The following is a 27,525-nucleotide window of genomic DNA, read 5'->3' as shown; positions in this document are numbered from 1 at the left end:
AATGGTTTTCAAACAAGCTTATTATTTAGTTCAGCGGTATGTGCTCACCTACAGGTTCAGCCAAGATCACTTGGAGCTCCTATTTAATTCAATCAGAGCGTCAGGTAGGGTTGGTGTTCTTTTAATTACAATTTTGAAAATATACCTAATGAATATCTTTATGTCTTGTGAGTAATGTATGTATTGTGTGCCTGTTTTCCATATAAGGAGGCTGGAATAACAATCCATCGGCACTTCCAGGCCATCTTCCGCCGCCTGATGGTTCGGTGTGGTGTCTCACCTGTGTAAAGCACTATATAAATTATAATGTATTTTTTTAAATTATTATTTTAATAAGGTGCTGAGTGCTGCAGAGAGGGTGATCCGCCAAGCTTCACCAATGCCAGCTCCTAAGGTGTCGACAGTCACAGACATCGTCCGGGAGGAGATTGGAACAGAGGATGTTTTTCTGCTTGGGGAACACATTGAGGAGACTCAGTTTGGCATCGACAACCATCATTCTGACTTGTTGTCATTGGTTGTGTCTGTGTTTCTCAAAATAAGGCTGCACCACATTACCAAACTCACCTCTCTTGAACTGCAGAAAGGGAGCACGAGGAAGAACTGTCCTCTTTCAGGGGTTTTAGAGCGTGTGCATGTGTGTGGTTCCACGACAATTCAAGACTTTAATCCTAAAAATTAATTCTAAGCTTTATCTGTACTTTAACCTTACTCATCACACATAGTATCTTTATGTCATATCTGTCATCATTCTGACAAGATTAACACTGAATCTGAAAGCAATGGCTTAAAACTGCCGGAAAACAGTGGTCTGTCACATTTTATGTGAATACTGCTGTAAGTGTTGTTGGGTCTGTAAATACCTCTGTTTGTTTGTGTTTCATGAACTCTAGCCTCATGGTGTGTGTCTCCAGGAATCCAAATGTTGGTCTCCTTTGTCTTACACTAAGTTTGTGAGCTTGTGTATAATTTATCTTTACATTATGTCCTTGTTATTGTCTTAGCCCTGATCCCTTTCCCTCAGGGTTCTGAAAAGCACTTGTAACAGTGTTTTGAAAATTGCTACATTAACTAAGTTTGCAGACTTTTCAAGGGAATTTCAACAAAGTAAATGTGTAGTTTAAATAAAAACAGTCACTTTTCATTTCATCCTGCTATTTTAGACTGGGACCCATGTGAGTATGTTGGGATGGGGGCTGTGAAATGAGAGAGAGAAATATATATTTCTGACTTTACTGCCACTATTTACACATTAGGTGTTTCAATCAGAATGATAGTCAAACTGGAAATGTTCCTGTTTTTCTCCCTTTTTGGGGATTATGTTCACAGTTTTGATGAATATAAAACTATGAATATTAAAATACGCCGAACCATGTGTCCTGTATCATAGCTACATGTATGACCTTTGCAGCAAAAAAACCCGCGTGAAAATCAGTAAGGTATTCACTGAGGTATGATTAATTAAATGCGCTGACAGGTCGTTTCACCTGCCAAAACATTACATTGAGTGGAGCAGCTGACCGGTCCAAGATGGCGGTCCCACGGCTCGTCAGCGCCAGTAGGCAGTAGCGGTCGATGCGGCGTCTATTTTTTATTATGTCTATGGTTGTAACCATAACAGAGATCCCTAGGATGTATCGGGATGTATAGTTATAACAATTCTGCTTCCTGTTTCCGGTCGGGCTGAATGACTGACTGTCGGCGAATGAGATAAACAAAGGGCCGGTGACTTTTTAAGACATTTTGATACGCTTGCTAACTCTCTGAAACATGGAATCTGGTATGTGGTGTTATTTTGTTTTATTTGATGTACAGCCAACAAGTGAGCTCAAATTAAATTTCGTGCTAATGGCTGTCAAGCTAGCTAATGTTCGCTTGCTAGCTCTTATTTTCAGATTGACCATAGATTATATTTAGCTAGTAGTAGCTAAGCTGGCTAGTCAGCAAATGTTACTATTAGAACACAGCTAACCAACCTGTTCAGTAATGGACTATTTTTATATATAACTTACTCTGTAATTTTTTTTGCCTAGCGAATTACATTACAGTTTTAGTTAGCTGTCAATCTCAAAGGAACCACCCACAACGTATATCCCAGCAAAAGCGTTAAAGTTTATAAGCAGCTGTTGGCTAGCCAGCTGTTGGCTAGTCATTCAGAAAAAGCAATGGTGGTCAACAAGTAGACAGTACTATAAAAATAAATCAAATTCAAATATTTTAAGTGGACGATAGCGAAGTCAGTATTTGCACACCCTTGTACCGTAAAACATTTGGCTAGGGCTCGACAGGGAATGATCTTTGACACCAATTTATGACTGTTTTACTAAAGGTTTTGTAATGGTTAACTTCGATCTGATCATGTAGACTTGGCCAGTACCCAACGACTATTAACTATGTTATTTTGTCATAATAAAGGCTATTTAAGAGCTCGAATGTAAAGTTGCAAGTCACTCTAGCCAACTGTGTTGACCCCTTTTCGTATATAACGAAGGTGATACTGATAATCATTCCCAGCCATGCTTTCCCAATCCTAGCCAACACGTGTTGTTGTGGCGAAACTCCAATTCTCTTCATGTGTACAGATGCTCAGTATCTTCCCAATTGGGTTTGTGGTTCCTGAGACTATTACTAAAGTTATGGCAGAATCTCTACAAGTTGTTCCGTGAAGATGGGGCATTGTTGTGTTATGGGACAATCTGTCTAGACCTGGAGTGGCCACTTTTGGTCATTTCACCTTTTAGGTAATTCTTGTGTTAATTATGTTACATTGGGATTCAAAACCACAACTTTAATGTCCATTGGGGAAGAGTATACCTAAAAAAAAAGTAGACAAATATTGTAATTTTGGATAGTTAATGCAAATTAGAAGCATGATTGATGTTATTGAAAACTGGCAAGATTTTTATGGAGGTTGGCACTTGTAGCCAATGTTTGCTTATCTTAGGTCAACACAGATTGCCATTTTGAATTATTTAGAAAATACTTGTAATTTTCATGATTGGAAATGCTAAATTTACCTTATAAATTAGTCTGACCTGACCCTACAAACATTGCTGCCAGTAGTTAAGTCACCTCTGCTAGGAAGGAACACTCATTGGAAATTAAGGTAATTTCTTTGATGCTTTTATTGAAGTGGGTGTGTAATTGCCCTTTTATGTAATGCAAAATAGCTGAACGGACCAGGGCCAATGGTGTTGGCTGCATGCACGATTAAAGCAATGTTCTACTCAATGTTCATTTGCTTTGTAGTATTTGATGAATTTGAACACTGATGCCAGTATATTACTTTATCTGGGTAGGCCTACTGCTAATATTTCATTGCTTCCTCTGCCATAGTGGTAAAAAACTTTTTAGTGTTTAATTTCTTTCCTCTTCTTTGGTAGGTTGTTATATCTGACTCATCTCCCAAATGATCTCTGTGTAACAACATAGCATAGAATAATACAACAATTCAAAAGCTAAATAAAACAGAACATCTCCCTTCACGAGAGAAATAAATCACTGCACTACGTATGATTAATCTAATTCCTCTACAGTAAAAAAGGTATTGCGTTGAAAAGCATTGACTTGGCCCTAAAGGTCATGTACTCTTATCATTTTCAGCTGGTACAGCCAGAAGAGTTGCCACCGGACACCCCTCAGTTTGGTTCCTCTCTAGGTTTCTTCCTGAGTTTGAAACCTACTAGGGAGTTTTTCCTACCCACTCTGCATTAACTCTTGTTGCTTGCTCCTGTTAAAGGGGCTTCATAAAATAAATGTAATTGATTAATTGCAACTTTGGTAGGCTGTAACAGAATTGAGCATCAGCTTTGTTACCTCCAGGTCTTTACATTGTCTGTTAACTGTATATTCGGGTTAGGTCTGTGTTAGGAAAGTCCTCTGACCTCCTGTGCCATCCTTCCAGGTTTGAGTCAGGAGAAGATCGCCTCCTTTGTGAAGCGTTTGCGGGCAGAGCCTAGGTACCTGCTAGCCCAGAACGTGTCCACGTGCATCGACCCGCTGGAGGTGTGTCTGCATCGACAGACAGTCCAGGACACCGTACACATCTTTCAGCACTCCATCCCCACAGAGGGCAAGCCCGTCACCAACCAGAAGAACTCAGGTACACACGGCAGGCTACCTTACTGGGGGTGTTTCCAAACCTGTGTCGCTCACTTGGTAGGGTGTGGTGCTTGCAATGCCAGAGGTTGTGGGTTTTATTCCCATGAGGCACAAGGGACCAGGTCAGCATTGTATGCACTCATTGCTGTAAGTCACACTGGAAAAGGTTGTCGGGGGGTGGGGGCTTTTCAATGGTTAGCAACCGATATGTTGTTTTACAAGTTCAGACCTACATGGTGGACAGCACCACTCAAGACACAGTTCTCATCGCTGCGTTTTGGATTAACCCTGTTGTCTAGTTTGTCTGATTTCAAGTTAGACAGTTACAAGAGGCAACCCTAGCAATGTGGCTGTATACGCCGATAGAATCATCTGGGCTGATTGTTCGCTTTCAGGGAGGTGTTGGATCTTCTCGTGCCTCAACGTCATGCGGCTTCCCTTCATGAAGAAGTGTAACATCGAAGAGTTTGAGTTCAGTCAGTCCTACCTGTTTTTCTGGGACAAGGTAAGGCTGTGTCATTTGGTAACAATGTTTGTTTACATTTCAGCAGGTTGGGGGGTAGATAGTGACCCGTGGGGGTTGTGGTGTGTCCCGAGCGCCCGGTCATTGTGTCCACACCTACTGTTATGAGACTCATTGTCTGTCTAAATCCCTCTCTGTGGCGTGTGGGGCACTGGGCACTGGACAATGCTGTCCCCGGGATGGATGTCACCGTGACCTCTCTGCTTTCTCTCCCCCTCTCTCTCCCCCTCTCCACGTCATGTCTTCCCATGCGTTCTCTCCCATACTCCCTCCCCCTCATGGCCTTCCCTCCTGCCCGCAGGTGGAGCGTTGCTACTACTTCCTGCAGGCATGTGTGGAGACGGCTCGGAGGAAGGAGCCGGTGGACGGCAGGCTGGTGCAGTTCCTCCTCTCCAATCCCACCAATGACGGCGGCCAGTGGGATATGCTGGTCAACCTCATTGGTCAGTTCACCTCGGTTGCTAGCCGCCGCGGGACATGGGCACTTTTTTTGTAATGGCTTTGTGGTTGTTTCCTAAACGGTACTCTATCCCCTTTTGTAGTACACTACTTCCAGGTATATGTGGGCATTAGGGGGCCATTTGGGACGTGCGCGCTATGGTTTCTTAATTAAAGATGCCTTCAGGGACTTTCTGCCGCAGGATGTGATGCTTTTCAGTAGAAATCTCGGAAAACCGTGTGCTGTGTCGTATATATGCCGATACATGCCCCGTGCCATCAAAACCACTCACTGTCAAAATGTGCATAAACAACATCCAGCTCAAAGTATGATTAAATCATTAGCTTGGTTATTCACAGAAGTCCTGGAAAACATCTTTAGTTAGACTGTGACTGCTCTGCGGTGGAAGGGGCACGTTATGCTGACATTGTCTAGATTTTCTTCAAGCCTGTTCCTGGGGAAGTAGTGTACTTCTCAGATGGTATGGCGCGGTGTTCGTGGCTGGCTGCTCAGTGGATATGACATGGTGTTTGCAATGCCTGTGTTTCGGGTTTGATTTCAGCTGGTGTCACTCATACAAAAAAGGGCACGGCTAAAATGTGTCTGATGCATTTACATTGCGTACATTCCATGTTTTGTCGTTATTATTATTGTTAACATTGACGTGTTTCCTGACCAACAGAGAAGTACGGAGTCATCCCAAAGAAATGCTTCCCCGAGTCTCACAGCTCCGAAGCCTCACGGAGAATGAACGACATCCTTAATCACAAGGTGGCCTTTATTATTATTTATTAACAAAATAAACATTGGGATTATCATGTAGACAACAAATGGTAGTCTTCCTGTGTAATACACATCCCATACAAACGCTGTGTAGTATCACTATGTCATGTCAACGTGCCTTGGTTTCAGCTGAGAGAATACTGTCTAAGACTACGGAACATGGTGGCCAGTGACGCCACTGAAGACGAGCTGTCCGATGCCATGGACACTATGATTGAGGAGGTAAGTGTATGTTCAGGTATGACACACGCACACAGTTTTCCTTAGTTGTTAAAAGTCTTGTTGTACTGCAGCACTTTGGCCAGTAGAGGGGGCTGTGCAGCAACGCATTGATCGCAGTCCAGAGAAGGGTTGAGACTCGAGCTGTATCCATTCAGGCCTGCATGTATTGTAAGCCGTAACCATTACTGCTCCAGTTATAAGGCAGTGTGTGTCTTCAGATTTCACATTCAACAGTAGACAATTGCACTTTGACACTGACTGTGGCAAGAGACCTATAGATACTTGATGTTACAATAGGGACTCTTACGAGCACCTTTGGTCAGCTCTTGGGCGGAATTTGGTGCGATTGACCTGTCCTATGTAGATGGTCAATGGTCTGGAATTTTCAGCAGTTGAAAATGATCTGTTGAACAGTGGAACTGGATTCTCTTGGAAGAATTGGATTCTCCCATTTTCTTGGAAATGCCTTTGTGACTCCTCCCAGCGACTCATGGGCATCATTATTCTTTCTTCTGAGGGCCTTGCGTCATTTGATCCTGGCATGGTGTTACCACACAACCACACGACCGATCCAGATACAATTCTGATCTCTATGGAAGGCTGGACTGTCCCAACGCACTCTAATGATTTCAAATCATTTGTACCAGTTTTGGTGCACCTGATTCCAATTTCAGCCATTTTATGTGATGATGAAGTAGGGGTTTACTAACTTTCTGCTTATGGAAATGTCAGTGCATTTTAATTGCATACAGGATTTAGAAATGTTTTGGTGTGATTCGTTATATTGGGTTACCTTTCATCAATTAATGTGTTTGGAATCTAGCTCAAATATATGTCCAAATTTGTCTGTAGCTTTCCACAACATGTGCTGTTTTTTCACTTGACTGCACACCACAAAACCCTGTGCCTAGTGGCTATTGGTTACTGAGGATATTATGTAGAACAGCTTATTGAGATATTTTCTGATACCCCAAAGCCTTTAGCCAGTCAGTGCCCGGGGGGGACCCAGACCTCCTAGTTTATAATAATTAGTGCATTGCCATCTAACAGTATTAACTTAATATTTCCCTGACTATTGCTCCACACTTGTTGTCCACCATGCTGATTTAGATAAAATCATGTCTGTAGTAGAAAAAAAAAAAGAATTGCTGGTGCAAAATCCCAAGTTGGTTAAATCAAGTAGGTAAGTAGTGGGTACCAAATTAACCAATCGGAGGGGGCATCTTTAAGAGAGTTTGACCAAGACTCTGGGGTTACTCATACAGGTGAATACAAAACATCATACCGAGAAGGAAAGGAGATCTCAAACGACATCAGGAAGATGGTAGTGAGAGCACATCAGTCTAGGGAATCCTGCGCAACCATCTCAAAAAGATTTGAGCACCACGATCAAAACACAGAATTTAAATGGCATTGATGGAAGGATTGCTAGGAAGAAGCTTCTGCAGTCAAAAAAGAATCTAATTACCGTCTTAACTTTGCTAGAGATCACCTGGACAAACCTGAAGGAAGTAATCCAAAATTGTCGATTTGTCTCAATCAAAATCGCTATGTTGAGCAAAAATCCAACACTGCCTAGCCTGAAAGGAACCTTCCCAACAGTCAAGCATGGTGGTGGGAGTGTCAAGAACTAGGGCTGCTTTTCCTCCTCTGGACGATTCTTCACAGAGCGTAAGGTCATCATTAAGGGAGCCAAAGCTGGGCCAAAGCTGGGCTCTTCAAACAAGACCACGGCCTAAAGCATTCAAGCAAATCTACCAAAGAAGGGCTCAGGATAAAGTAGATTTGGTTTGGATTGCCCGAGTCAAAGTCCTGACCTTAATCCAGTCGAGATGCTGTGGCAGGACCTGAAGCAGGCAGTACATGACAGACACCGCTCAAATCTCACTCAATTGGCTGGAATCTCACTCAAGTCGGCAAAAATCCCTTAAAGATATCAGAGACATATCAGTGGCTATAGGAGTTATCATTGGTTATGGAGGTGCTACATGCTCTTGAACGAAGGAGTTCACGTTTTTGTACACATGGAATATTATTATTTTTCAGTAAACCATTTTAGTCAAATAAACAAAACTATATATTTGGAATGTCTTTATTAGAAATTGGGGTGTAGATAAGGATTTTGTGACTATTTTATAGAAAAACAATGACCATCCCTATAGGGTTCACTAACCTTCAAGCAGCTCTGTATATGAACAGGCCTAGTAGCTAGATACCACCTCTGTTTACATAGGTAGCGAGTCATGGTAGCTATATACCTGTAGTAATTCCTTGTAAACTATTTGACTGAAGTAGGCTCAGAGAGTAAGTTAGCTAGAGAAGGAACTATGGTAAATCTCCATATAGTGTGACTACAAAAAAAGAAAAAGGAAAAAAAAAAAAGAAGTATCCAAAACCACTCTTTATAGGTTATAGTGGACAGATGAGTAACCAAACACACTCTGCCTCAGCGACTGTCGTAGTGACACTGTCTGGTCGGCACTGTTTAGCATCTGTCCATATCTCTACTTCTGACTACTGATGGAGAGGGCTGGTGTGGGAAAGGGGTGTGCATGTGTCAACGTGTACATGGAGACACGCCTCACGGGCCCCGATGACAGAATGTTCCATAAACAAGATCTTTATCTCAACGCGCCTGACACTGAATGGCAAAAAGGCAATTTCACTGTGAGAGGGGGAGAAGAAAAAAACTGACAATAACCCAAAATTTAAAAGCACAGAAGAGAGCGAGCCCTGGAGAAATGGAGGTGTGCATGGTGTGTGTGCGTGCTAGTGTGTATGCGTGTGTGTCAGTCAGTCAATATCCCAGAGACAAGGGGAACATTACATAAAGGAGGTGGCCTTTGTGTGCAGTGGCCTTTGTGTGCCCCCCCCCCCCCACACTGCTTGTTCAAACACATTGTGTATCTACTGGCACCGCTGCTCCAGAGGCCCAACTGTACAGCACTTCCCGTCCACTAGGTAGGGGCTCGTTTAGTGTAACACACCCCTAGTCATTGATGGAATCAACCCCCCTTGCCCCCCCCCCCCCCCCAAAAAAAACAATGTCCCACCTCCCCAACCAAACCCGCACCATCCAATGCACATACCCACGAGGAACTGCCCCACAACGCTACCAGGCTTAGGTTTTGATTAAACATGCCATGATCATGTGGTGTATGTGCTGGAATACCAAATGAGACCTATACTGTCTGGCTTCTCAGAGAGGACTGGATGGGTGGGGGGGGGGGGGGGGTGCTATCCCCCCCCCCCCCCCCCCTTGGCGTTTGTGTGCTATCTGTGCTACCGGGAGTGTCTGAGCTCCCCATCTTCTTAAGATTGTCTTCCACTATGGGATTAGCTACTAGCCAGCAAGCCTACAAATTGGCAATAATGAATTTGACTAGATTACACCTGATTGGATGGGGTTAATTAGTCGGGTTCTTTCTGGTTAATTAACTTTGTTTGCTCTTCACTCTGCGTGTTGTGCTGACACGGTAAGATCACGTCCCAGGTGACATCCCGCTCCCTTTGTCGGAGAGTGAAGTGTGAAGATTGGGATGTGTCCTTGGCCATGGCGAACATGCCCTGTTCCTGTGGTCTTCTTCACAGTGCTCAGTATGCTGGCTGTGACCTGCCATTTTGCACTGTTTTAGGCTAGATCTACTTACATTTTAGTCATTTAGCAGGCGCTCTTCCCCAGAGCCACTTGGAGTGGATACATTTTCAGAGAACTAGCTGAAACATCCCCACAGCAGCTCCACGCTGCACCCTGCTAGACCAAGTGTGAGACAGTGTTTTATTTCTGCATACATTTAGGCAGGGTCTGTGTTTGTTACTGTGTAGGCTGTGTGTGCGTTTCTAGAAATAGTTGCCATGTTTAACGCTCCCCACCCGACATCACCCCCATTACGCCAGGGGATGTCAGGCCCGCTTTAGTTGGCGAGCGTCTGAGGTTGAGCACGCTCCCTGTTGGAGGAGGGCTGGACAGCATCTCTCCCTCCCCGTCCAGGCACCACACAGCAGGCCTGAGATCCCACAGAGAGGCCAGGGGTGAACCCCCTTCAGAGCCCCTGGGCCTGCAGCAGAGCGTGGACATGCTCGTCCTGTCCCGTGAACGCGTTGCGTCGTGTGGAACGAATCATCTGCGGCCCCTAGCCTTTTGTGTCGTCCGGATCCTCCTCCTGGCACGGGACGGTCCGTTCAGCTCTATTGCCGTGTTGTTGTTCGACGGAGGGGACTAAGCGATTGGCCGGAGCGGCCTGACGCGCAGCGTGTACAGCGTCCTGCCTGGTGCATTACTTTCGACCAGGGTTAGGGAACACTGGGTTTGCCGACTGTTTGTTGGCTGAGGTCTTGTTGTGACGGCCATGGGGGGTGTTGAATCATTTGCTCATTAGCTGGTCCTGAGATCCTGCCTGCTGCACCTCACTAGCCCTATTTCTTCACTTAACAGTGATGAATCCATGTGTGGTCTGTTTATGCCTGAAAAGTCTGAATCAACCCAGGCCCATTACCCTAACCCAGCTGCTTGTGGACAGGTCATTTGCTTATGGTTTGGTGCATGCTACTTTTTTTTTAAAGATGCTTTTAATGCATTATTTGACAGAGTGTGGAATGACCGAGGTCCGGCTCCGAAGGGAGGGACCTGTTAATAGACCCAAAGGACCCAGCCCAGATCAAAACATGGTGTTGGTGTTTAAAGACTTGGCGTTGGTAGGGGTTTTCTGTAGGGCAGAGGTTTTCCACCGTGTGCTCCTAATGGAAAGGAACCAGGTCTTTCTGTTAATCAGTCCTATGTTACTGTCTCTGTCTGTCTTTATGTAAATGGACAGTCTCTTGATAAGGCCTATTTCATGTTTATTCAATGCTGTCGTCAAGCCCTGCTGCAGGTGCTGCAATTTCCCCCTGCAAATACGGATGGTTCTGGCTTCCTGTTGTCGTCAATAACAGCCAATCCCTGCTGCTATCTCAGATCATTCAAACCTGGTACACTGGTTAACCAGGAGCAGCGTGGCCTTAAAGATGACTTCCAAACCCACAGTGGTCATTCTCCAGCAGACAGAGGTCAAGGGCATTTGCTAAAATGACCTAAATGTATGAGTCACTCCAGTCACATGATCATCCATCTGAGAAGTCCCAGAGACAGAACTGATCCAGGGTCTTGGTGTTGGTGTTATGATTCCAGTGTGAGGGAACGGCATCCTGGGGATTCAAACACCCAGTGGGAACCCAGCCTGAGGGGTAAGTAGGGCTGAGGGCTTCCGTTTTCATTAACGATGGCCATCTGTACCAAACTTAAACGCTGTTAGACTGGGAACTACGTTTCTTTGTAGCAGCAACGATGACGAGCTGATCCGTCGCAGACTCCGCCAATAACCGCCAACAAAATGCCTAATTGTTTTGAGTAGTTCCTCAATATCGTGAGACACAGCATTATCTTTCCCCTCTTTATTATACTACAGGGCAGTATTTCATACAAGTTACTGGTCTACATATGCTTGTTTTGCACGGCCCAGGCCCAGACAGCAGTCCAGCCCATATCAGTCTGCTCGTCCCTTTAGCCGGCAGATGTTTCAATATTGACTTGCAGAGGACAGCTGACGTCAGTTGGACTCTGCTGATGGTTCTGTGGAGAGCGTAGCCTCTTTTCACCGGGTCCTCATGGGCGTTTTGTTGGGTTTGGACAGGGCCGGTGTTTATTTAACCTGCCACGGGTTGAAAGGGATGAGAGGCGAAATGGGGGCTGGGGGGCACGGGGGCAGAGGATCATGTTTGTGTGTTCGGGGCGTTGGTCATCTGAGGCCTGTGTTGGGTAAAGATAGGCATGGGGACCACTGGCATTTAGGGTCTGGGGCAACGGGGTATTGAAAACAAAGTGTGTGTGTGTGTGTGTGTGTGTGTGTGTGTGTGTGTGTGTGTGTGTGTGTGTGTGTGTGTGTGTGTGTGTGTGTGTGTGTGTGTGTGTGTGTGTGTGTGTGTGTGTGTGTGTGTTGGAGGGGGAAGATGAGGATTACAGTGAAGGTGGAAACATGGCTCTTAAGAGTATTTTATTTGTTTAACCTTCATTTAGCCTGGCGAGTTAAAGACAACCCGGTTCTATGCCAGAATAGTTGGCTGTTATAAACCAGAAGGCAGTTTACATCCATTAGTAGTTTACGACACAGTGGAGGAGTGCAGGAGCAACAGCCCCATGAGTGCTCCAGTGAAGAGTGACCTGGCCAAAGATAATTATCCAGCTTTGTCACCCAATGAGCCCGTTCATAAAAAAATGGAAAGTCCTCGTAAATGCAGAGGTGTGTGTTTTTGCGGCTTGGCAATCTGGGTGTCATTAGAAGCCTGTGAGTGACTGACAGCCCGACACAGGGTTATCAAAGGCAAACAATACAGGGTGTTCTCAAACCCCCAGTTAAATAATAGCCGTTGATAGGAACGCTGTGTGTATTTTTACCTCATGCCCTGGGAGGAGGGAGGAGGAAATTCCTGAGATTGCTGTATCAGTGTAAAAAAGGCTAGTTCTGAGAACCCTGTCAAAACAGGCTGATGTAGGGAGAGGGAGAATGGGGGTGTACAGAGCGAGGGAGGGAAAGCGAGATGCATGGAGAGGGAGAGAGGCAAAGGGGGTGGGGTGAGTGATGGAGGGAGGCCATGGGGGCAGTAGGAATCAACTCACAACAGGAAAGCAAAATGCTACTGTTACACTCACATTGGTGTTGACATTGGACTTCAGTGACATTTCTAGGGCCCTATAAAACCTCTGTTGTGGAAAACCCGGATCGAATCACGGAATCCAGACATTAAAACAGACATGTATTTAGTATTCAAAAATGTATTTAAGTATGAAAACAAGTGTTGACCAATGATAAATTTGCCCTTTTTATTAAAACTTTTTTTAGGAGGCAACTAAAGTGTCTGTGGTTGTGTATGTTGGGCCTTACATCTCTCACCATCTCACTTCACGCGTGAGGTCATAATTAGAAATTGTGGGGAAAAAGTGGGGTGTTGTGGGATGGGAAGATCCTCGGCAGTAATCGGCCCTGGACAGCTATAACCGCGTGCTGGCACACAATCCATGCAGCTGTCGCTGAAGCTGAGACCTATCAATAAAACACAAACCACAGAGTCCAAGCACAGCGCACCGACTGCTTTAGCATTTGGTGTTTCCACTGCTATGCAAGACATATGAGTCATGTACAGAAGGCCCAGCCTGGGGAAGCAGGCCTTCCAGAGGGAACGTACTGGTGCGTGTGTAAGCAAGTGGAAAGATATTGTCCTGATGAAGGTCACCAGCCTCACCTACACTGGTGGGGCCAGCTGTTGTAGTCTGTTTTATTTTTGCACACTTGGATCGGTGGCGGATTTGCTCAGCTTGGTACTAGCTAGATATTAGTTCGCTTTCAGTGGTGGATTTGCTCAGCTTGGTACTAGCTAGATACTAGTTCGCTTTCAGTGGTGGATTTGCTCAGCTTGGAACAAGCTAGCTTTCAGTGGTGGATTTGCTCAGCTTGGAACTAGCTAGCTTTCAGTGGTGGATTTGCTCAGCTTGGTACTAGCTAGCTTTCGGTGGCGGATTTGCTCAGCTTGGAACTAGCTAGCTTTCAGTGGTGGATTTGCTCAGCTTGGTACTAGCTAGCTTTCGGTGGCGGATTTGCTCAGCTTGGAACTAGCTAGCTTTCGGTGGTGGATTTGCTCAGCTTGGTACTAGCTAGCTTTCGGTGGCGGATTTGCTCAGCTTGGAACTAGCTAGCTTTTGGTGGTGGATTTGCTCAGCTTGGAACTAGCTAGCTTTCTACCTCATGAACAATGGTGACCATTGACGGTTAAACTTCCTGCAGGTACCATGGGATTACTAAGCTCATACTTTATGTTCAGGACTTCAGGGGGTGTTAAACTTAGCAGACAATAGTGAAATAGCTTTATGAAAACAAACAATCTGTATAACTAAGTGCCTGCTGGATGGAATTGAAATACTGCATGAACTGAAACAAAAGTCTGGAAAAGAGAGGACTATGTTAATTTAAGTTTGAATAGGATAGCTACAGTAAGCTGAAATACTAAAGCACTCGTCCATTAATGACTCTCTGAAGCCCAAACTCTGACCGAATTTCCTTCACTATTAAAGTGATCAAAAGGAAATACCACTGTTTTATCAAATAGTTAATGTAGTCCAAAGAGGTAATTAAAACCTCTTCAGATAAATTTATTAACATTGTCATCTATTGAATTATATAGAAAATATTATTGAAAATAATTATAAAAATTCCCAAGGACCCCCTGCAATCATGCCAACTGACTTGACATTCAGCACAATTCTGCTCTCCTCTTTCAGTTGGGAGTAGGGCTGGTTCAGGAAAAAGGGGACGGGAAGGCAGGACTGCTGGTCCTGAAGCTGCATCTGTTGGGCCTGGCACCAAGCAGGGTCAGGAACAGAGGCGTCGCTAGGATCACAATACATTCGGGGCTTAGCCCCCCGCCCCGGACAGAAAGTACAGTGTTTTGAATGTACAGCGAGAAAATTCTATGTACACGCTAGCGGCCTATACGTCATAATGCGCGATCGGAAAATACAGATGAATAGACCAGGGGCTATTTTTTTTTTTATCCATTTGAGATCTGTGGCTATTCATAAAAGACCCAAGGCTAACGACGCCACTGGTCAAAAACGTTTGCCAGCATTGATTAAATGTCGGTTAAAATAAGAACGTAAAAACTGACTTTTCTGTGATAAAGTAAGTAACGTTAGTTGTGGAAAGGGTAGCCTATATCATTATGGACTAAGCTAACAGCATTGAATTTGTTTTATATGGCAGCACCACTGAAATACGTTGCTTGGTAGCATACTGCTCATAATAACCTGTGTTTTTATTTTGCCCATGAGTGAGATTTATTTTGGTTGGTTTCATGTTAAATTATAATATGTTCACGAAGGGACGTCAACACAGCCCTCCCCCGCCGAAAAACATACGCCCATACGCAGGCATCTGGGGCAGCGCGTTTGCATGTGAATTCGCGCCGGAACAGTGGATATGTACAGTAAGCAGCTTTACGGGACATTCACACTGTTCGCTGTAGGGGCGATGGCTCAATTCATTTGAAGGAAGGGAAGCGTGGCGAGATAGTGGGTAATGCGTGGTTTCGGTGGAAGCGAAGGAAAGGTTATCCCAACTTTACGAAAATCTCCCGCGCTTATCGCTGGGGACTGACCAATCACTGGGTTTTTTGAGTAGGTGTTTGTGAAATTCTCAGCAAAATTTTTATAACACAACTTTAGTTCCACAATAATAAAGTTACATTTTTCTGACATTGCGTTTTTTATTTAAAAATATGGATGATTTTTTTTAACATTTACTATGGATTTAGATGGAATTCCCTTAGCTGTACAATTGCACGCGATGGTCCTACAGAGATGCAAACAAAAAAAAAATTCAGCTTGGAGACCGGTGTCCGAGGTAGTTTTGCTTCTGGTATTAGCTAGCTAGCTACTTTAGCTGACTGGTGGCTACCTAATTCTAGCAAGCTGGTTTGCTAGCTAGCATTGCAAGTTGTGTCAGAATTACATCAGTAATGCACATGAACTGAGTAGAGCAATCTAAAATGTTACATTGCTTACCTTCTGTGTTATGTCGCTAGCTCACCAACAGACACGCCCACGAGTATGCTACAAGCGAAGCACTGTGGGCGATTAAAAAGTCTTACATGTAACTTGCTGAAACTTCCCTGTATCAACTGCCATTAATAAAATGGTTTAACACACATTTGACGTTCTAACAAATGGTGAACGTGCAGGTAGGGATTTCTCTACGGGCTGTAGGCCGGGCCTGTTCTGGGTGCTGATTGGTATGCTGTTCCATCGGAATTAGTCTGTGCGTTGTAAACGGTAACGCGTTTGATTCGTCATTGTGTTTTTACTCCTACCTTGCCGGGATAAAGCTAAATTGCGGTACAACAGTGCCACCGAGATAATTGTTTTGAAATAAAACCTGTATGTTAACGTAATGTCACTGCATGTATTATGTACTAATATGAGTTAAAACCATTTGTTGTTAAGGCTGTTTTTTTGTTTGTTTTTTAATATTCGGGCCCCCATTCTGGGAATACCAATTCCTTTCCAAGGCACGCTGTGCTACTCATGTCTGTCATCAGGACCCCCTAATCAAAGCCACTTTCTGCATCCAGGTTGTACCCAGGAATATTATCTCAGAACAAATTTGGCCTGCAGCTGAGCCTAGTTGCTTATCCCTGTCCTTGAGGTTAGAATGTTGGGCCAGTACAGATGTTTGCTGGTTAAAATCCCCAACCAAGTTACTAATGTGTGTGTGTGTGGTTGTGGTTGTACGTACAGGTCTTCCGTGTGGCCAGTGTGTGTCTGGGGAGTCCACCGGAATCCATTTGTTGGGAGTACCGAGACAAGGACAAGAACTTCCACCGCATGGGCCCCCTGTCCCCCCAGCAGTTCTACAAGGAGTTGGTGAAGCCTCTATACAACATCCAGGACAAGGTGCGCTCACATTCTTCGTTTCAGTTAATTTGTATTGGTTCAGTTTTTGGGTCGTTCTTTAGAGGCTTGGCATGCAGGCCAGAGTTGATCTTTATTCGTTTTTTATTACCAGGTTAGTTGTTACCAGATTTTTTTATTACCAATATTTTTTTGCTTGGTTTTTAAACATTTCTGAAAGGGTTGTCAAAGTTCTTGGATTGCCCCTTGATAGGGTTACCAGTAAAACTAAATCATAACTAAGTCGTTTTTTATCTCCTCTTCCCCGACCACAGATCTGCCTTGTGAATGACCCCCGTCCTCAGAACCCTTATGAGAAGTTGTATAGCGTTGAGTTCCTGGGTAACATGGTGGGCGGACGGAACATCTTGTACAACAACCAGCCCATCGAGCTGCTCAAAAAGGCGGCCGCGGAATCTATCAAAGAGGGAGAGGTACTGTAGAAGTTATACATTAGTCTCTGTCAAACAGGGAGAGGCACTGTAGAAGTTATACATTAGTCTCTGTCAAACAGGGAGAGGTACTGTAGAAGTTATACATTAGTCTCTGTCAAACAGGGAGAGGCACTGTAGAAGTTATACATTAGTCTCTGTCAAACAGGGAGAGGTACTGTAGAAGTTATACATTAGTCTCTGTCAAACAGGGAGAGGTACTGTAGAAGTTGTACATTAGTCTCTGCCAAACAGGGAGAGGTACTGTAGAAGTTATACATTAGTCTCTGTCAAACAGGGAGAGGTACTGTAGAAGTTATACATTAGTCTCTGCCAAACAGGGAGAGGTACTGTAGAAGTTATACATTAGTCTCTGCCAAACAGGGAGAGGTACTGTAGAAGTTATACATTAGTCTCTGTCAAACAGGGAGAGGTACTGTAGAAGTTCGAAATTGTCAGCTTTTTACCACTGGGTGGATGAATACTTCTAATGTATGCTTGTCTATCTACCTCTTTTGCGCCCTCTCTCTCCTCTTCTGCTCCCTCTCTCTCCTCACCCTTTCTCTGTAACGCTTGTAGGCTGTATGGTTCGGATGTGACGTTGGCAAGCATTTCCATGGCAAACTGGGCATCAATGACATGAATGTGTGAGTATTACAAGAGAGTGGTGTCCAGTTATCTATCACACTCACATACCACCTGTAATCAGACGTGTGTGTGTGTGTGTCGTGTCCCATTTCTGTGTGTGTTTGTGGTGTGGCTGTATCTGTGTTAGTTGGTTGTGTTGCGGCTGTATGTGTGTGTGTCCGTTGTGTTCCGGCTGTGTGTGTGTGCCCAACTCACACTGACCCACTCTGCTGTGCGGGTCCTCCGTCAGGTTCAACCATGAGTTGGTGTTCGGCGTGTCCGTGAAGAATCTGTCTAAGTCAGAGCGGCTGATCTTCGGAGACTCCCTTATGACCCACGCCATGATCCTCACCGCTGTTACCGACAAGGTAAACAACACACAAACACACGCCGGCGTATCTCCCGGCGACTCTCCGCGCCAAACACATGCAGTGTGTTTACGGTTGTTTTAATCAGCTTCAGTATTTAAAAACTGTCAATTTCCGTCTGTCAGTCGCTCCTGCTGCAGCTGGCTACAGCAGCTGGCCAGTTCTGGAGTTCTGGGCTGCACTAACATATGAGTTCCCAGGCTGGGAATCCTGTACCTCAAACATTCTGTAGATCTGGGATCATTAGCTAGGTTCAGCCACGGACAAGTTTGTTCTTCAGCGTATGGTCGAAATAGCTGTTGTATATCCTTGTGTACATTTGTATATGAACTAATTTGTTGATGAGTTATGAGGTGATTTGACATAGACCACATTGTAATTTACAGCAAACCCCTCGTCTGTTTTATTGCCTGGGAATATTTTGACTTTAAGATTTCCAGACGTTTCTCAGAGATGACGTCATGGTGTTTTTACAGTCTTTATGTCCAACAATTAAAATGAATTTCATACAAACAGATTTGTATATATTTTTGGGGGGCAGGGCAAGCAAATAAAATGGTAAATTACCTACCAGTTGTAGAACAAGGCTGTACATTTCCCTCCATGCCATCTGTATCACTGTATATAGCTTTGGACTCCTCCATTTGCTTTTTGCTACAGTACACGTCTGCCTTTTCTCCCGTTATGATGATGTTTTATGTTGTGCTGAAGCTTGAATAATCGTGAAAGTTGAATGATTTCTCTATTTTTATCTCTCTCCTTCTATCGTTTTCGGTCGGACTCTCTCACTCCTTCTGTCTCCTTGTCTGTCTATCTCTAGCAGGATGGAAAGGAGGGCTGTTATGAGAAGTGGAGGGTGGAGAACTCCTGGGGTGATGACCGTGGGAACAAAGGTGAGCCCCCCTATCAGGCAGCGGGGAGGAACTGAGACCATGTCTTATGATGTCAGTCCGTCTCTCAAGGTCTGTCTCAGCCAGCTTATGTGAAGTGCAGACGTCTCCTTCCTTTCTCTGCTACACCCCAGGGGTCTGTGTACAGTCCCAAGAAACCTTGGACTTCCTGTCGGGTCAACACAATTTGTAGGAGGATTAGCAAAATAATTCTCCAACCCGCCCCGTCGTGAATTAATAAATAACCGTTGTTCAGGGCTCGTTCTGGATACAGATTATATTGACTTCTGGTGCGGAGGGCTGGTTCTGATTATGGGTTACCCCTCATGCCTGTCTCCCCACCCTAGCTCTGTCTGTTACTGCAGTGTGTTTTCTGTCTTTCACAACACAGTGTAGACGCTCACTGTGAAACTGTCCTTCAACGTGACTCCCCTGTCCCAGTGTAGAGGCCCACTATCAAACTTGTTCTTCAACGTGACTCCTCTGTCTCAGTGTAGAGGCCCACTATTACACTGTTCTTCAACGTGACTCCTCTGTCTCAGTGTAGAGGCCCACTATTACACTGTTCTTCAACGTGACTCCTCTGTCTCAGTGTAGAGGCCCACTATTACACTGTTCTTCAATGTGACTCCTCTGTCTCAGTGTAGAGGCCCACTATCAAACTTGTTCTTCAACGTGACTCCTCTGTCTCAGTGTAGAGGCCCACCATCTTACTATGAGCCTGTTCATGATTCAGTCAATCAAATGTGTTTTACATCAGCAGTTGTTTTTAACTTGCTTGTACAGATACCTGGCCTGAAACCTCACTGACCTAGCAGCAAGAGTTAATGCACAGTGCCTTTTCAAATAGCACGTTTCATGTGAAATACTGGTAGCATTGGTTCCATACTCAAATCAAGCATCCTTGATTTAAGAGCATTTGAAGCATTTCTTTTTTAACCCAGCTCAGTGGGTGTATACAGGTATTTCATCAATATCCAGGATTTACCCCCACCTCTCTTTCTTCACGTCCCCACCCCCTCACTGTCTGTCTTTGTCCCACTGTCTGTCTTTGTCCCTCTCTCTCTATTGACCCCGTGTTCTGCAGTCCATTCCAGTGCAGATCATTATGCTATTTGTATTCTGCTATGTAGTCCCACTTTCTAGCCAATGACTTGACATCTTCACAGTGAGAGTTGAAAAAGCCCTAACCCCCCCCCCCCCCCCCAGTCGACTGTATTTCACACATATCCCATTTCATAAACACCCATGCCGATTTGAGAACGCCTTCATATCCGCTCTTTTCCTTCGGATGTAATAATAAGTTATTGAAAACAAACTATGTGAAGGACGTCTTTGGTGGCTGTGTGGAACGCTGTTTGACAGCCGGAGGCCGGGGTGGTGGTGGGGAGTTGGGCTTGTCGAATCTCTGTTTGACGGAGGAAGTCTGTGTTAGTTAGGTTTTGGGGCCCTGAATCGTGGCATTAACTTTTGCATTCTAAAAATGCTTGTCATGGCTTCTAAATGACCCCTTTTGTGAGCAGTTCCCCCACGACCCTATTCACTGGTATATGGAGAGAGATTTTTTTTTGTTTGTATTTTCTTTTCATCCTGGTGGTAATGATTCCTCTGCTACCGTGTCAGATGACCAGGCATTTATATCTGCCATTACTGTCTGCAATTAGAAGGCTATGATGTCATCTTAGGATAGGTTTGGGAAAATCATTTTCTCACTATTAACTGCGTGCATGATGGATTCAGTGTGTGCTGTTTGCAGTGCTTCCCTCAGCATTTCAGGGCTGGTGTTGCTTAGACCTTTTTGCCGTACCATACCCAAGTGGAACAGCTTGTCCAATCCGAAGCCCCTCCCCCCCTTTACTCAGGATGGCGCAAGAAACATCTGCTGTCCCGTTAAGACAAATAATGAAGCTATACAAACTGCCACGCCGACGTGTGTCTGTTCTTGGAATCGGGGAAAGAAGATCACACACAAGGAACATAAAGAACGAATAACACAAACGAGGGGGAGAGGGGTTTTGAAGTTGAGCATGTTTTCCAAGGTCATCGACATCAACTCTTCCAGCGGGGGAGTTTGGGCGTCCAAACACTCTGTCTTAGTCCTCAGAGGATAGGAAAGTCAAATAGCTGTCACATATTCCAGTGCGGTCCCAGCTCTGGGCACTGTTCATCAGGCTCTGAATGGAAGGTTACCGACTGGAATGGGGAGGGACTAACTGTACTCGTCCAATAAGTTACACTAGTTTCTTTAATTTCCATAGCAAAAAAAAGAACTCTGCTGCATGCTCATACACTGAGCAAAATTACAAACGCAACACTTCCCCCCCCCCCCCCCCCCCAATTTATTATGAGCTGATCTCAAATATTGTTCACAAATCTGTCTAAATCTGTTAGTGAGCACTTCTCCTTAGCCGAGATCCGTCCACCTCACAGGTGTGGCATTTCAAGATGCTGATTAGACAGCATGATTATTGCACAGGTGTGCCTTAGGCTGGCCACAATAAAAGGCCACTCTAAAATGTGCAGTTTCATCCTACAGCAGAATGCCACAGATGTCGCAAGTTTTGAGGGAGCGTGCAGTTGGCATGCTGACTGCAGGAATGTCCACCAGACCTGTTGCCTGTGAATTGAATGTTAATTTCTCTACCGTAAGCCGTCTCCAAAGGCATTTCAGAGAATTTGGCAGTACATCCAACCAGCCTCCCAACTACAGACCACGTGTAACCACACCAGCCCAGGACCCCCCCAATACAGTAAAACAATTTTAGAGTGGGCTCTTATTGTGGCCAGTCTAAGGCACACCTGTGCAATAATCATGCTGTCTAATCAGCCTCCTGATATGCCACACCTGTGAGGTGGATGGATTATCTTGGCAAAGGAGAAGATTTAGACAGATTTGTGAACAATATTTGAGAGAAATAGGCCTTTTGTGCAAATAGAAAAAGTCTTAGATCTTTGAGTTCAGCTCATGATAAATGGGGGCAAAAACTAAAGTGTTGCGTTTATAATTTTGTTCAGTGTATGAACATGTCTTGTGCACTCCAGTTCTCGACAAGATTTCTCCTGAGGCCACATGGACAAATGGGAGGTGTTCTGTGTGCTTTGCTGGGCTGTTAGTTTGTACAGACATGCCTATTGACCCTTAGAGTTAGTATGAACAATGTGCGTGGAATGCTCTCTTTGTCATTGAGCATCCTGCTTTCACTGGACTGGCAGACGTCTTCTTATCAAGTGCCCTTCAATTCCTCATAATTTGGCAAACACTCCCGTGAGAGGCTGTTGACGGTAGTGTCTATGGACATTCTCAGAGGCAAGGTTTCTCTGAATAAGAATCTTTTTTTTTTTATATATCTATAGTTTTCAGGCTTTTGTTTTTTTGGACAGGAAAGTGATTAAAAGATAGACTTTGACCTACTGCTCTATTAGAAGAGGAGTCATTTGAGACATTCTTTGGGCCATTGGATTGGGAGGAGAAGGTGCACTAATTGTGTGTGTGTCTGGAGGTCCAGATGGGGCCTGGTAGGTGACAACAGAAAGGTGAGACGGTCCTGCTTAAGCGCCATGCTTTAGCTGGATTCTAGAGGTGCGATTAGAACTAATTGAAAACTCAGCCCACCTTGAACACAATGCCGGCTGAAGCCAAAACTTCAGAAGGATTTGAAACATTTCGTTTGAAGCCGACAACGAATGCGTTCGAAATGGTTGGTGTAGTATCTGAACGCAGGTTTTGTGTGGAGGAGACATGGGAGGTGGCCCAGTCTGGGTGGGCGTTCGTCCTTTCCCGTCTCCCTGTGGAACAATAGGGCATTGGGCTGGGCTGCTGACAGACACCCCTCTTATCAGCACCCTCACTTATTGCTGCCACTTTATGGCAGTTCGTCCAGTTTAGCACACCCGCTGGTTCTGTTGTTGGATAATTAATTCAAGACTCATGGCTCATGGAATTGACCAAAGTCTTTAGAGCGTGAGATGAGGTGTTAATCAAGACCACTTGATTACTGGCAGAAAAACCTAGCAACACACGGGTGCCTCATCATATTCAATGGTTACTGCACACACTATCTGCCCTTTTCAGGTTTTACGTTTCCATTTCCATAACTATCTGAATGAATTGTGTCTGTGTGTGTGTGTTGCGCAGGTTACCTGATAATGACAGACGAGTGGTTCTCTGAATACGTGTACGAGGTCGTCGTGGACAAGAAGTACTTGGCGCCGGAAGTTCTGGAAGTAATGCAGCAGAAGCCCGTCGTACTTCCTGCCTGGGACCCAATGGGTGCCTTGGCCTTGTAACTATGGAAACAGAGGGTCTCCGCCCTCTCTCTGGTTTTACCCCTCTATAGACTTCCTCCACAGCCTGTTCTCTACACATAATAAAAGGGTTTCGTTTTTATACTGGAAAAATTTCATTCTGCCATTTTGTTTTGTCCTTGTCCCCCTTTGTTTCTCCTCGCCTCCAGGCGTCAGCGGTACATCAGTAGTTTTTTTCCTTGTACTGTATCTTCATAAACATTCTGCGGGATGTACTGGGGCTATGAGGTTGTTTGTGCATGTGAACCATGTCTCTGATAGGTCTGTTCAAGAGCGTCACCAGGGATGACCCATGCGCGCGTTCACTCAGTCGTGATTATTACCCAGTCTAATGTCACCCCTTCCTCTGTGCTCACATCCGTAGGTCAGGGGTCAACGTTAAGCAGCGATTTTCTGGTCCCCATGAGGATAGCTTTACAAACTTGTGTGTGTGGGTGTTAGGTAGTGGAGAACCCTCTGTCTGCCCCCAGAGCAGTCCACAAGTTTGACTTACCGTTCCCTGACCGCCCCTAGGACAAGGAGAAATGAGGATTCAGCGAATCAGCATCCAGGGTAGAATAACAGTATGTCTGACAGGTTCCGTCAGAATGGTGCTGCGTTCCGAGACGCCAGCATGTCCGGGGAACGGGCAACCGAGCTACGTGGACCCAGATACGTGCCCTTTTGCTGTGGTTACCGAGGGTCATGGGTGGTGGCACGACGCTTCTCAGGTAAACTGGACCAACTGGCCTGCTGTACTATCATCTGCCTGGGCTGATGGCCGACCGACCGGGTGCTCGGAGGACAGGAACCTGGAGGCGTCTGGATAGTGCCCTTGGCCATCAATGCAAACCCACTAAGAAAACGTCTGCGGTTTCATTTTCTAGGACCCAACGCAAAAATTCCAACCCTCCTGAGTGGCTGAACAAAAAGTGGTTCTGTGTCCTATTTGTCAGTGTAGCATCCGCAGTCCAATGAGCAAACCCGGTCAGCTTCCTTCTCAGCTCAGGTTTGTGTCACACCTCCAGCGTCAATCCACACACTTTGATGCAGGCATTATCATCACCTGGGTATGTCTGCAACAAAAGTGAAGATTTTCTACCGTTTCCAAAGCAATGCTGCAAAGCCAGCACTCTTCAGGCTACTTCCTGTGAACCATTGACACTCTTGTGTTCGGAGGTCAACTCATGGAGGTTGCTTGCGTTTCCCAGAGAGATCTCAAGAAATTTCACTTTTTAGTCACTGAACTGATTTGGGTCTAGATTGCTGTTTACCATCCAGCCAGAAGCTAACTATTCCCTAATGCTATCGCCTTGAATTGTACAACTTCCCCTGGCTTTTATGGACCAATGCAACTTGTGACTAGGGTTCCTTAATTCAGAAAGCTTTTGAGAAGTTCTCAGTATGCATGAAGTCATGGTTAAAGCATTACCAAAAACAAATCAAATGTTTTTGGTCATTTGTGCTAGTAGCAGAGGTTTTAAGACCATACTGTGAAAAGCCCTCAAGCCCAATCCCAACATTGCAAACTCTTAAAGATTAACACAAAATTATAACAAGACTCTACACATATACCCAACGGTAAATAAGGATGGAATATGCAGTTGTTCAGGTTTTTCTGAAGGTTGAATTTTCCAGGAACCAGCCCTGACACCAACTAATGAGAATGTACGTCACTACCAAGGATTTAACTAGGTTCAAAGTCCTAATTCTTTTGTTTCACGACAATAGGGTTAACCTGTCAACTTAAAACCTTCGTCTAGAACGGATTGTTGTCCAGCTTTCTTTATTTCTCCGCCTTTGTGAGTGTGTGTGACTGGGTGAGAGAAAGAGATGGGGATTAACCTACTACAGCTTGGAGACAGACAGGACCTAAACAAGGTCAGCCCCACCCCCAACTTTGGTCAGTGGCAGACCCCCCCATCCCCCTATTTAGTTTTTATTGTTGATTTACCTATAACTACTCTGCTTCATACTTCGTCTGCACACATTTACACAAAATCTTATGGAAATGAGAACATTTACTGCAAATTATTCCTAATTCCCTTTTTGGGTGCTGGCCACATGAGTGTGCTTTGCGGATGTAATGGTTGCATATGCGAATGAGTGAGAAGGTGTAAATCTTTGAAATTGTGACTGCTGAAACTGGCAATAGAATGACTGGGAGACACCAGAAGACAACTTGACCGAGGATGAAACGGCCGACTCACAACATCAGCAGATACCACCAAGGCATGACATGATCTTTCTTTCCCACGATACAAACCAGACACAGTTCAGTTAGGGATCATAGCCATCCAACAAGGTTCAAGCAGTTGAGTGAAGCTGGAAGACCTGTGGAAGACATAAATTCACAACTCTTAAGAACTGTCTGAACCATTCATTTTCAATTAAATTACAGTTATTGCCAAGTTAACACAAAATAGTTTGAAGATGCATTTTTCAGTTCATTTTGCAAATTGATATGGCGCTGAAGCACCAGAGCCCCCCAGAATGCAGTGAAAGTTCCTTTAGTGTTATTCTGCCTAGAAGAGGATTCTACAAAGTTTTCCAAAAGATGTAAAACGAAAATAGTTTTTTTAAGTATGTTTTTCATTGCTTATTTTGTATAATTTACCCTAAGTAAATCTAACGGGTTATTGTGCTTACCTTAACCATTGTAGATTTTCTTGTGGGCATCATAGAGCAAAACCACCCTCTGGTTCCAGATTTGGTCTAAACCGATAAATTATCAAACAAAAAAGAATTGTCTAAAGAATGCTGAAACTTTAAAAATGGGTTCCCTCAAGGTTTTTGTCAGGTTCCAATAGAGAGAATGTTTCTGACTCTGGGGAAAACGTGTAGGTGGTAAAAAGTGTTACAACTGTGCTAACTTTCAGGTTTATATTATTTAGGTTTAGGCGTAGGGGCTAGATTAGGTTTAGGCATAAGTTAGGCTGTTGGGTAAAGGGTAAGGTTCAGAGTAAGGTTGGGTTTAGGGCTAGAGAACATGGATTTCTGGATTACGGTTAGGTTTTCGGGCCGCACATGAATAGAAAAACAAATGTGTATGTTACCCTCTAAATGCATTTTTCTTTCATAAGAGAAATGTGAAAAGGCATTTTGGTATTATAGTTGGACGATGTGTGACAGTGTCTGTTTGGGGACCCAACCTCGCTCTGGTGTTTTTGACATACGGTTACTTTTCATATACATTTAGGTATGTTCAAGTTATTGTAAATGCAAAATGATTTCTGCTCCACCGCTGTGGATCAAAAACAATACCCTCCTCAGGCATTGTGTGTGAGTGCCTGCGTGTGTGTGGCTGTCTGCCTCTGGGAAGTCTCCACCCTGCTCGTTTACCCTTGCAAAAAATGTGGAGAGTTAATCTCACACAGACACACAAACTCTACTTTTGGTAAAGAAAGCTTCTCTTAGTATTTGTCCTGGTATTTGTCACAGTATAATAGGAAATGCAGCTCGGTCTCCACATCCCCCTGGCGACTGTGTGAGCACAGCCTGTCTTCTCTGGGTTACCTGTGATGACCAGTGTCTGTGGCTTGGCTGTGCTCACTGAGACTATACATTGTCCATTTTTTATATTTCTATCACAATTTCTCCTTCTATATATCTCTCTCGTCTGTGTCCCTTAAAAATAGATGTTTTGGATTAAATGAAATGAAAAGCAGGCTGCAAAAGGTGTGTGTGTGTGTGTGTGTGTGTGTGTGTGTGTGTGTGTGTGTGTGTGTGTGTGTGTGTGTGTGTGTGTGTGTGTGTGTGTGTGTGTGTGTGTGTGTGTGTGTGTGTGTGTGTGTGTGTGTGTGTGTGTGTGTGTGTGTGTGTGTGTGTGTGTGTGTGTGTGTGTGTGTGTGTGTGTGTGTGTGTGTGTGTGTGATCAAGGCAAAGTAGAATGTGGCCTTGGGTAAGCTCAGCTCTCTCAAGTGGTTGTGTATTCATCCCCTCCCTCTCTGGGGTACAAAGTTCGAACTATGAATGAGATGCACATGGACCGACTGCAGATCTGGTCGCTGTTCCCAGCAGCATCTAACCCCAGGTAGGACCCGCCTCTCCCAGCTTGGATTGAAGCTAATTCCGTGGTGGGATTACTTTTGCTCCAATTTCACCCTTTCCCCATGGGGCTGGACAAAGATTAACATATATTTCTGCAGGTTTGTAGCTTTAATTTGAGTCGAGTTAAACGAAAGACAATATTATTTTTAATGCTTTACAATAGGCAAGGACCTTTTACTTTTTATCTCAGCTTTTTAAAAATACATTAAGTAATACCTCTGGTAACGGTCAGTTCTCAAACTTGGATAGTCTGTTTTGTGGGAAACTCACTAGGTAGAATCCATGGATACTACTGCAGCGGCAGTTTAATAAGATCCAGGTAAAGCTTGCATT

At 44.6% G+C, this 27,525-nt stretch overlaps 1 protein-coding gene across 2 annotated transcripts; it reads left to right on the top strand.

Moving 5' to 3' along the window:
- The first annotated feature begins 1,645 nt into the window (after nucleotides 1–1,645).
- On the top strand, nucleotides 1,646–23,261 carry blmh (bleomycin hydrolase). 2 transcript variants are annotated; one of them, XM_010893774.4, is made up of 12 exons: nucleotides 1,646–1,780; nucleotides 3,905–4,102; nucleotides 4,497–4,606; nucleotides 4,926–5,067; nucleotides 5,746–5,834; nucleotides 5,976–6,068; nucleotides 16,390–16,545; nucleotides 16,818–16,976; nucleotides 17,553–17,620; nucleotides 17,851–17,968; nucleotides 18,792–18,861; nucleotides 22,994–23,261. In XM_010893774.4, the coding sequence occupies exons 1-12, from the start codon at nucleotides 1,771–1,773 to the stop codon at nucleotides 23,143–23,145; spliced, it is 1,365 nt and encodes a 454-aa protein (XP_010892076.1). In that variant the 5' UTR covers nucleotides 1,646–1,770; the 3' UTR covers nucleotides 23,146–23,261. The 2 variants fall into 2 exon arrangements, with proteins under 2 accessions (XP_010892076.1, XP_019906395.1); XM_020050836.2 differs by having other exon boundaries at nucleotides 18,789–18,861.
- The last annotated feature ends 4,264 nt before the right edge of the window (nucleotides 23,262–27,525 follow it).

The sequence above is a fragment of the Esox lucius genome, chromosome 1 (assembly GCF_011004845.1).
Source record: "Esox lucius isolate fEsoLuc1 chromosome 1, fEsoLuc1.pri, whole genome shotgun sequence".
NCBI lineage: Eukaryota > Metazoa > Chordata > Actinopteri > Esociformes > Esocidae > Esox > Esox lucius.
This window is presented reverse-complemented; position numbering and strand designations above follow the sequence as displayed.